At 39.2% G+C, this 11,110-nt stretch overlaps 1 protein-coding gene across 1 annotated transcript; it reads left to right on the forward strand.

The window, feature by feature from the left end:
• Nucleotides 1-347: 347 nt before the first annotated feature.
• Nucleotides 348-7,576, forward strand: LOC116245778 (probable glycosyltransferase At5g03795). The gene is made up of 6 exons (XM_031617333.2): nucleotides 348-595; nucleotides 681-968; nucleotides 2,112-2,398; nucleotides 3,510-3,742; nucleotides 5,624-5,781; nucleotides 7,002-7,576. The coding sequence occupies exons 1-6, from the start codon at nucleotides 422-424 to the stop codon at nucleotides 7,101-7,103; spliced, it is 1,242 nt and encodes a 413-aa protein (XP_031473193.1). The 5' UTR covers nucleotides 348-421; the 3' UTR covers nucleotides 7,104-7,576.
• Nucleotides 7,577-11,110: the final 3,534 nt, after the last annotated feature.

The raw sequence follows: 11,110 nt of genomic DNA on the forward strand, positions 1-11,110 counted from the left end.
AGATTTTTTTAATACATAATTTATTGATTTATATATATATATATAATTATAATAATTTATAATAATTTATTATTATTTTATATTAAAAAAAATATATATATTTAATTTAACCAGACCAAGAGCCTTTTTAAGGCATCGAGCTGAGCCGGCGGAGGCAGAATGAATTAAATTTCACTGTTACTTTCAATTTGAATATATATATTTTAATTGAAAACGACTTTCGACCAGATGTTAACCCGTGCTTTGTAGTGAACGGACCGGTGGTTAAGTTTGTGACGGTGGGGAGTCAAAGTGACTAAGCTAGTGAACTCTCCCCTTATCCGGGAGACCATAAATAGGGTGGAGCGAGAGGGCGGGTACTTCTTCGCGCGCTCACTCAGTGCTCACATCGTTTTCCGGGGGGCTCCACGAGATCCGGGGGATGAAGCCCGGGAAGCTTCACGCCATGGCAGCCGGTTTTGCCTCCTCTTGCTCAGTTTACCGCTCCATCCTCACTCTCGCGACGATAACCCTAATCTTCTGCACCATCCTCACCCTGAAATCCATGCATTTCTCCCCTCGCGATCCGCTCGATCCGCCGATGAATCTCTCCAGAGTACGTTCCTCCGAGCTGTTATCTGTTATTTATCTCTCCATTCTCTGCAGTTCGTCCTTTTTCACGAGGAAGTTTTTATGTTAAGGCCGTTGCCGGCGTCGATGGCGATGCAGATGCCCGGTTCTCGTCCGTGTACCACTTTCCCGATGTGTTTTCGAGGAATTACGCGGAGATGCAGAAGAATTTCAAGGTTTTCATATATCCGGACGGTGATCCGAACACTTTCTTCCAAACGCCGCGGAAGCTCACAGGGAAGTATGCAAGCGAGGGGTTCTTCTTTCAAAATATCAGAGAGAGCAAGTTTAGAACGCTTGATCCGGATAGCGCGGACCTTTTCTTCATCCCGATCTCTTGTCACAAGATGAGGGGGAAGGTGATCTTATTCGCTTCTTTCCCCTTTTCTGACGGTTATTTTTATGTCCGATTTTTATGCTGTTGTGAAGGTATTAGATCTGTAATTCTGTGGTTTTACTTCCGACTTTGTCATTCCGGGCGAAGTCCCCAGCTAGTGAGGAAGTGTGATATGTCGGTTGGGTCAGATATACTATTACGGGAATTTCTTCTTATGCTTTTGTGTTTTTTTGTGCTTGTGATATAACGAACAGCTTACTTTTTGATCCATCATTGAAGACAATAATAATACTATGTGTGAGTAAATAATAAGGGTACGCCGCTACCTTCATTTTTCTTCTGTTCTATATACTGTTGAACTGAGAAGAAGAAAGCTGAAATTCTATGCGAAGCTCAGATACTGATTTGCCTCGGATCAGATCTCTCTCATTTTGATCCACCTGCCCGGCTGCACACTGCTCTCATCAAGCTTCGAGGCGAGCATAGAGACCTCATTTGTGTACTGATTGCAGCTTTTGGACCAATAAAAATCTAACTAAAACGGACAGCTCCATTGCTCCCTTAAACAATCGTTATGTTTCACATTTTTTTCATTTTGTTCTAAACATGTTTTCTTTGTAGTCAATATTTTGCGTGTCAGGGATTGGAACTAGTTATACTAGTGCCTGAAAGATGGCCGACCATCTGAGGGTGAATCTAGTTCTCTAGGATAGGATGTTTTTGGTTGTCGCAAATATAGAAGGATAATAAAAGTTGCTGGACACCTGCTTAAATGACGCACTATAAAAATTTAATAATCTTATATTTAATTTATTTTTTATACCAATTTGATTTTTCGCCTTCTGATAGTATTTGTTGGCTACTGGTTGCTATTCTACTAGACTTCTGTGTCTTGTTAGGTCATTGTGTTTAAATGGTCAAAATATTTTGTGAGCAACAGTGATAACAACATCGTCTGCATGGTGTTGGTTACATCTGTATGCTTAATGCAGGCTGGGGCTCGAGTTGTTTTCTTATAAATGTCTTTGTATCATATGTGAGCTAAAATGAGCTACTGTCTGTTTCTTCTTAGACATGCAAGTCCAAATTCATGGTTAGCATTTATTGGTTGCACCTTTCTGACCATTCTTAGTCTTAGTGTATGACATATCATTACTGTTTGCAGGGTACTTCCTACGAGAACATGACTATAATTGTTAAAAACTATGTGGATGAGCTTATAAACAAGTACCCTTATTGGAATAGGACCCTGGGTGCAGATCACTTCTTTGTCACCTGTCATGATGTTGGAGTGAGAGCAACAGAGGGGCTTCCTTTTCTTGTCAAGAATGCCATCAGAGTTGTTTGTTCCCCAAGTTATGATGTTGGATACATACCACACAAAGATGTTGCCCTTCCTCAAGTGTTGCAGCCATTTGCTTTGCCTGCCGGAGGAGATGACATTGAAAACAGGTGATTGATCGTTCTTTAGAGTAAAATTCTAGATTGCTGGCTTGAAGTGCTTGTGGGCTTGGTCACGGAATATGTTAATTGAAAATGTGTACACTAAGCTGAAAATGTGTATGCCTAATGATTATTGCTAGTTCCTGTTTGTACTTGGCCTTTCGAGGATTTCTTAATTTGCAGTCTCCTGCCTTGCTGGTGGCTGATAGGCATATCATCTGATCCCTTAGGATTCAAACATTGTGTGCATTGCTCAGCCTTCCAATCTGTATCTAAAAAGTAAGCATCAGGAAGTTTTACTTCATTAGGAGCCATACAACTAATTGTAAGATTTTGATATCTAATACCAAACCACCGAATGAAGTTAGATGCAAGAGGAGGAAGAGAGAAGTGGGCTGCACGTCCAAGCAAGAGAGAGATGAAAGAGAGCAGCAACAAATGACATCTGCCTCTTGTTATCGTTATATACTAATCACGATTTAGGGTACATCATAAAATACACAAAATAACAATAAGATTTACAAGTATGCCACCGCCCATGATGTGTTGGGCGTGTGGATCAAATGGGTCGGGTCTAGGTGACCCGATCCATATGTACAAGCTTAACACTAATGATACATTTGCTATGGGAATCTTTTTACTTATTTGATATAAAATTCATTGAATGGATATGCTTAATTAACCGATCAATCCCCATGCTGGTCAGGTTTTTCTTCTTTGAAGGTTCTATCTCAATGGGCACCATTGCTGCGCTGCAATTCTAGCGGCTACAGATCATTTGATGTATAAGTCAAAAATTTTGTACCATCAGTGGGATGTCAATTCACATGTTTTTCTTTTGAATCCATCTCTTCAAGCTGATTTCTGTGATTGAAAAGATATTTAATGAAAAATTTGTGTCTTTGTCTACATGTTTTCTGCCTTCTGTTGGTATAGTTTGAACATTATCATTATAATGCTTTGCTTGAATATTTTCCAACTTTTAGACCATATTATAGTGTATTTGACCTTGCTGTTTGATAAATAAGGTGGTGGTCAATTTAATGTTCACAATCTATTTTTATTTTTTTCTTTTCATGTGCCACATTGATGCTGATTTATTTTTTCAAATCATGTACAGAACCGTTCTTGGATTTTGGGCAGGTCATCGCAATTCGAGGATAAGGGTTATCCTGGCACGCATATGGGAAAATGACACTGAGCTGGCCATAAGCAATAATCGTATAAGTAGAGCCGCCGGAGAGTTGGTCTACCAAAAAAGATTCTATAGGACCAAGTTCTGTATATGCCCTGGTGGTTCACAGGTTAACAGTGCACGAATAGCAGACTCAATTCATTATGGATGTGTGCCAGGTGAGACTTTTCAAACATGCAATGCTGTTTTCTCCTTCAAGTTTTTATAGGAAAATATACACTGTCTGTTCAACATGCTATAGGCTACATTGTACCCTTACATGTGAAAACTGTTCTCTTTTTATTTGAATTGCAATAAAATTCTGATCTATAGTTTATCTTCCTCTTTCTTGGAAGCCTAAATATAGCTTCTTGTTCTGCAGACAGAACTTTCACATCTTGCTGTAGTTGTATGATCGGATCTAGGTATAATACATGTGAGGTGCTTGGTGCTTTCTGTTGTAATTGTTTGCTTTTTCCCGTTATGGAAGTTTTTTTTTTTTTTTTTTAAATGTAGTCATAATGGCCTATTTAATTATGTAGCAAAAGCATTGACATCTCCAAACTGCTTTCTGGCATTATTGTTATGGATGGGCTCTTCTGAGCCTTGCTTTTTTTGTTTTTGTGGTAATGGTGCATGGTAAGTGCATTTATTGTCTGACTTGCAACATAGGCATGATCATGAAAAGAATGGATTCACCATGATAATGGGAGATAGTTACATGATTTCCACCAGCTGATTTGAAGAATTAAAATATAGAATTTGATTACTATAGTGCTAGAAAATTTGCTTAAAAACCTATCATTAAGGTGATTACAGTGTTGGAATGTCTCCTTATGTCCAAAATCTTGTTGAAACTTAGGGCAAGTTTGATTGCCTGGATGTTTGTTTCTGTAGATGATTCTAGAACCATGTCATGCGGGAACATGTGAAAAGCCCAAATAACGCTTTTGGTATGTCGGTTTGTTGACACAAGTATTTGGGTCCAACTATATTTTAAAACTATTTTTGAACTTAATTTCGTTCTAATTTTGATTTTCCCCTTCTGTTTTAGTCCCCTTCCATCTAGCTTCAGTATTTTCCTTCTGTTTTTGCTTTACTTTTAATTTTTTATACATTATATATATCTAGACACACTCCGCCATACCGCTGTACCCTTAGACTTCAAAAATGGCATGCCCGCAATTGCACTGCCATACATGTATCCACACCCATGTGACATAGTTCTAGAAGAAAAAGTTTTGAATTTTTGGTCAGAGCCTTTCAGGATTGATAGAAAAACCTGTACATAGCATGTGTTAAGCCTGGAGAAGCTATTTGGATTTTTGTAACAGTATTATTGACTCTTGTATGATGCAGACATCTTGGCTTCACAGATGAGTTATTCAACAATTAAACAGTTAAACTTGCCCTTACGCTGTGAAGTCGCTGATGTGCACTTAAGACATTTAAACGTGATTACAACGCACACATGTTTGACTGGAGTGGAAAAGGAATAAGATAGAGAGATGAATAATGCATGTTAGAACAATGAGAATCTATAAATGAGTTTCTTTTAAGTTATCCTTGTGGGGGATAGCCAAGGGATTTCCAAAATCACCGACTGCACATTAGCAGGCATCCAGTTAGTAAGACCCTTGTAGCCCCCCTGCCATTGCTGAACATCAGGAAGTGTCCACCATCTGTTCAAACTTCCATTGCTCTTGTGGCAAAGCAGAAAATCCTCTTTTCTGGCACCAGAATAATTTCAGGAAGTTCTGAATTTTCATTTACTCTTATCTTCTCTGTATCCAGCACATGCAAATGAATGGCCATAAGTGCATGTAAAACTGCATGACGTACCCAGATATTTACTGGGAACCTTTCTGTTTGGTTGGCTTTCTATTACATTAGATAAGCACATGCAAATGAATGGCCATAAGTGCATGTAAAACTACATGACGTACCCAGATATTTACTGGGAACCCTTCTGTTTGGTTGGCTTTCTATTACATTAGATAAACTTGTAAATTTGGTCTTGTTTTCTCCTTTCATAATTTTATTTACTTCTTTTTTTGCAGTGATTCTCTCCAACTACTATGATTTGCCTTTCAATGATGTCCTTGATTGGCGGAAGTTCTCTCTGATACTAAAGGAAAGTGATGTCTATCAACTGAAGTCTATCCTGAAGGCTGCGTCAGATGAAGGATTTATTTCATTGCATAAGCATTTGATGGAGGTATGTCATCTGCATGTATAGGATCATCATGGGTAGCTGTTGGTCTGCCTTTTGCTGGAACCTCTTTAGTTAAAGTGATTCATTTGCATAGCCTTAACTAAAATAGGCTGGTTATTTTCAATCAGTTTATACTGTTGATGATGAATTTTCTCAGACTAGCATATTCCTTTTTGAAATTTAAATAGATGCTGACGTATCTAGCAGCTATCATTGAGGAAAATCTGCATGTTAGTTTTCATTTTAGTGGAATAATCTTTTACTGTGTTTTGAATATTATCTGCTTTCCAAGGAAAGGTGTATGTTTAGGTCTTAAACTTTAAGAAGGTTTCTTTTGTATGCAAATAAAATGAGTGAATTTTGTATAGACAGTTGTGGTTTATCATTGGTATGGTGTAGGAAATTAGCAGGGTAAACGTCTCATTTGATGTAACAGATATGGTAGTCAATATTACCTAGTTAAGTTACTTTATCTTAATTATGCAGCTAACCCATTTTATGTTACTGATCATTATCACTTCTAGCAAAAAAGGTATTCTGTATTTTTTATGAAATCTCGTAATGAATTTTTGATTTATGGACTACCATATTTGGTGAAAGATGGTTCTTCGGATTTCTGGTACCCTTATTACAGTCTGAGTTCAACATGTTATGACTTGTTTTTTTTTTTTTTTTGCCTTTTATCATATACTGAATCTGCCCCAAGAGATGTTTTATGGCTTTATTTGAGGCTGAGAAAGGTAAATGAAATCTCTGTCGCGTCATGCAGTCTAAATCATACATCTGACATGACTATAGCACACTTGTCTCTTAGGGTGGTATAGCTTCAGGCATTGTTCTTTGAGTTGGACAAATTCTTAAACCATAAGGCAACTTTAATAAAATATCTACGGTAAAGAGCATTTAAATGAATGATGCTTTATCATCTGGGTGTTACTGCATATTCATGACTGGTCTGCCGATTTGGTGATCTTATGTACAATGAGGGACATTCTAGGTGGCAGTACTCAGGCCACAAACTTATCAGGAAACAATAATGTCGTGAAATTGATCTCATCAAATAGAATTCTCTAGCAAATACCGCTGGGTGTATAGGTGTCCACATGTATTAATATGGGCTCTCTACTCAATTTTTTCAACATGAAGTTAACCGTGTGTTTGAAGAAAATAAATGTTGAAAACGGAATTTCTATTGTCATCTGATTGCATTTTTGTTGGAATAGATCCAGAAACATTTTGAATGGCATTCACCTCCTGTCAACTTTGATGCTTTCCACATGGTTATGTATGAGCTTTGGTTAAGACGGCATGTCATCAAGTACTAAAGGAGCCTCTACTGCCAAGGGCGTCAAATGTATGGTGTTCCAGACCGAAGTCACAATTCAACTACCACCTTGCAGTTCATGGCCCAAAATTAAGTATGCAAAAACCTTTTATTTCCTTTATCCTGTAACGCGTGCAAAACCAAATGAATGGGCTTAAAGTGAGGGCTTGCCAGATGAATGCGGGACTGGTCATGGACACCACTTAGATGATGATGTTGTTGACTGACCAATTTTGCTTCTCCAGAGGAAGGCAATCGGTTGAGCTTGGGCAAGGGTGAGCCTTTGCAATCGAGGTCTGCGAATTAGAAGTAGATTCTTCGCCTGGTTCTGTAAAGAGGGAAAAAGAGGGTGTAACATAGTGGTGTTCGAATCCCTGGATGGTTTAGATTGTATTCATTTTAAATTCGTGTAGCCTTTTAGAAACATTTATTTTGGTCAATCAGCAATCCGTTCGTTCTTATTTGGGTGGTTCATTTTTTTTCTCATTTAACCCCTTGTCTTGATGTGTATGTTGACATGTCAATAGAAAGAATTGGGCTTTTTTTTATCGCTGTTTGAGCGAATACGAAACGTTCATATGCTTTTAATGCCTTTTTGCTGAAACGAGTATGTGTACACAAGCTAAGGCACCGTCATTACGCTTGTCTCAACTGATTATATGAATGAGAGCCGTTCCAGGACCTGTTTGCGAAGTGCTGCACTTGGAATTGGATAATAAGATTCTATTGCTCTTTGTTTCTTATAGATTTATTACAATCAGTGCATAACATTTTTGCATGATCGAATCAAGGCAGTTGTAGAACATATTTCAATCTGATGAGCTTCCGCCATCCTTTTAACACAGACAAACAGGTGAACGAGGGACAAGAAAAACTAGAGAAAATCCAAGTCACCTCTATCTCTGGTATTCAAGTGAGGGAACTTTATCGCCCGAATGATTCATAGATGTGAGGGTGCTAGTTCAATGATAAAGAGAGGGAAAACGAGGGTGTGAAACTGAGCAGTTCCTATTCCAAACGGCTGACGGCGATAGCCTGTGTCAGAAATATCAAGATGGCAGGGAGCTTCATCTCCCTTTCAAGAAAGTCACGGCGACGTGCACATCGGTGTCTCGGCTCCGTCAATCCTATGTGATGGGTATAGCCGACCACATGCGCGTTGATTAGCACCAAGTTGAGGACAAAGACTGCGTGGGGGATAGGCTGCTGGCTTTTATTGAACAAAAACTGTGTTAGTTATGTACATGACAAAAAATGGAATCCAAAGGATTCTAACCCAAGATCAAAGACTTGCGAAAGGGTTTCAACTATGATCTGTTGTGACCTACTTTTAGTGTCCGGAACTAAAGTTAAAAGCTGTAATGCAGCCGCATCTGGCCATCCGTTTCAGATTGTAATGTTACATAATATAGCTGCTTTCCTTTTCCAATCACCACTACCAGATCGCAGGGCAATACCACCATCTCCTACCTCTTTTCCTCTCAAAAATTGAAGGCATGCAAAAAACATTTCGCCCCTCCAAATACGGTGCTGCTGCCTCCTTCTAACAAGCAGCTCCGATCAGAAAGTTGCCATTACCGTCTTTGACACCACCTGCAACCCCCAACTTGTCGTTTTTCCTCCATGCAGTACATGAATGCTGCTTTTGCTTGCCGATCAGTGGACCACCCTCCCCATAGAATTCCTGACTCCTGCCACTTTCGAACTATCAGCCCTTGCTCATCACACCACTTCAGGCTGCCAAGGTGTTCCCTGCAATAATGCCAGAACGCCTCTTGAATATTTGATATACCGAAGCTCCTTTGGTGTTCTTTGTTGTTTCTTAATTTCCACAAGAATCAGATTGCTATGAGGAAGCAATTCTTCCGGCATTTATCTAATGTTTTTATCTTAAACATCTTTTGCGCCTGCCGAAGTGCTGAGTGGCTGTTTCCCATATTCTCCTCGCAACCGAACATGTGAAGAACAAGTGCTTTTCTTTTTCAATGACAAAGTGGCATAAGTAGCAAGGAGAGGCCATCTGCACGGCTTGCTTCTGCACATATTTGTCTACAGTGAGGTGCCCAGAAACATGAATGTACATAGTCCGGCAAGCACAAGGGTGGCTTTTACCTTCCCACAAAGTTCATCCAGCTTTGATTATGCACTTTTCTTTTTTTAATTTTTTGAAGCATAGCTAGTCAGGCTGGTATACCAGTAAAAGACCAATCATCAGTTTGATAGAAGACCACATATAGTGGCTAACGGTACTTTTAAGTTGAAGAAAGTAACTGCTCGATCTAAAAGCAATCACAGACCTGGGGTAGTCCCCAAAACACACACACACCCTCTCTCTCACTCACTCACTCACTCTCTCTCTCCTCTCTCCTCTCTCTCTCTCTCTCCCCCCCTTCCGCTAGTGACTTTCGGCTTGTTCGGTCTTCATTAGTAAAATCCCAAAGAACGTGGTTACCGCTACCATCAATTCTGTCTAACTTTTCTTGCTTCTCCTCGGGCTTGAACTTTTCCTCTCGGCTTTTGCCTAAGAAATCCACGACACTATTGTCTAAAGTTGGTTTGCCAGAGGCATGCGACAAGTTTGTCTCGTACTACATCTACCCTTGAGCTTTAGGTGGAACTGAGGATCTAGCTGCAATACGTACTCAACGACAACTACCAAGTTTGTTGAGCCAAATTTTGTGATTCCAGGTTCGTTGATCTAAAATTTTCTTCCATCGACTTTCGTTTGACGGAAGGGATGGTCATAGACAGAATCCCTGGTTCTGATAAACATAACAGATCAGATCACGTAATCTTATCCCTTCGTCTTTCGAGAAAGGCCTAAAACCTCTGCGATTCATAAAACTCGTCCAATTCTTTTTTATTTTAATGGTGGAACGATAAGGTTTCAGCAAGCTCTGCCTAATGCATTGAAAATTGTTAATGAGTTCAGTGGATGGTTAGGACAAAAGATCTAAGGTAGAAGGACCTGATGTACGGGAAATTAATTTCCTTTCTTGGTTTCAACAAGCAGGTGTGCAACAGGAGAACCAAAATTTCATCTTTCCCTCATTCTCTATAGTATTTCATCTTTTGGTGTCTCCGTGGTGATGTCCAGCACTATACTTCAACTTGTATATCAGTATTTTTTTTTTACTAACACATGAAATTGATGCATCGAGAGTTCACAATAAAAGCTCGCCACCTACCAACTCATTTCCCATCCATTGGGGATATTCTAAAAAAGCGTGAACTTTCTACCGTATAAAATTCACACAGTTCACTTTTATTTTATGAGTCAATGTCGCCTTGACGAGGATGGATGATGAAATTTTGACAAGCTTTGTTGAATGCATTGAAAATTGTTAGATAAGTCCAGATGATGGTTAGGATAAAAGATGCGGGAATCCCCTTTGAAAGGATCTCACATACGGCCAAATTTAGCCTCTTGTTCGACGGACAAAAAACTTGTGGTGCCACGCTACCACTCACCAAGTCTGCTATCAGGGTGAGAAACCAAGGGGCGCGCGTTTGAGATAAAATCCTGGGTCTGATTTAACACGAGGCACATCTTAAATATTTGGTTCTAACAAATTGTGGATTTGAGAATGAATTTAAGATAAACAAATATATGTCTTAAATTAGTGGATCTCAAGTTAGAAGGGAAGGGATACTTTGAGTTTCGTGGATTTTTGAGATCCAAGTTTTACACCATTGCATCTTTCAAACATAAGATTCCAAATTCTTGTCAGAAACAGAGAATCAAAGGGGCTATATTTAGATTGGATTGAGGGAATTTGCAGAGATTTTACTTAGGTTTAGCATCAAATACAGTGGGCCGCATAACCCTACTCAACCCACTTTCTTTTTAAAGCATTACTTTTCTTAGACATATTCCACATTTTCCTGTATCTTCCTTCCATCTTGATGCGTAGATAATCTTTGCCCTTTTCTATCTGCCATCCTTACTAATTTGTCTTGTCCAACAATGGGGAGTTACCAAATTTTGTTGCCCCGTGTAGTTGTTAC

Source organism: Nymphaea colorata, chromosome 1, assembly GCF_008831285.2.
Source record: "Nymphaea colorata isolate Beijing-Zhang1983 chromosome 1, ASM883128v2, whole genome shotgun sequence".
Classification (NCBI taxonomy): Eukaryota; Viridiplantae; Streptophyta; class Magnoliopsida; order Nymphaeales; family Nymphaeaceae; genus Nymphaea; species Nymphaea colorata.

Bases quoted from the DNA above. Each gene is read 5' to 3' on its own strand.
- LOC116245778 (XM_031617333.2), top strand. From the start codon at position 422: ATGAAGCCCGGGAAGCTTCACGCCATGGCAGCCGGTTTTGCCTCCTCT. The intron at 2,399-3,509 runs GTGATTGATCGT...AATCATGTACAG, and splicing joins GGAGATGACATTGAAAACAG to AACCGTTCTTGGATTTTGGG. The intron at 5,782-7,001 runs GTATGTCATCTG...TTGTTGGAATAG, and splicing joins TGCATAAGCATTTGATGGAG to ATCCAGAAACATTTTGAATG.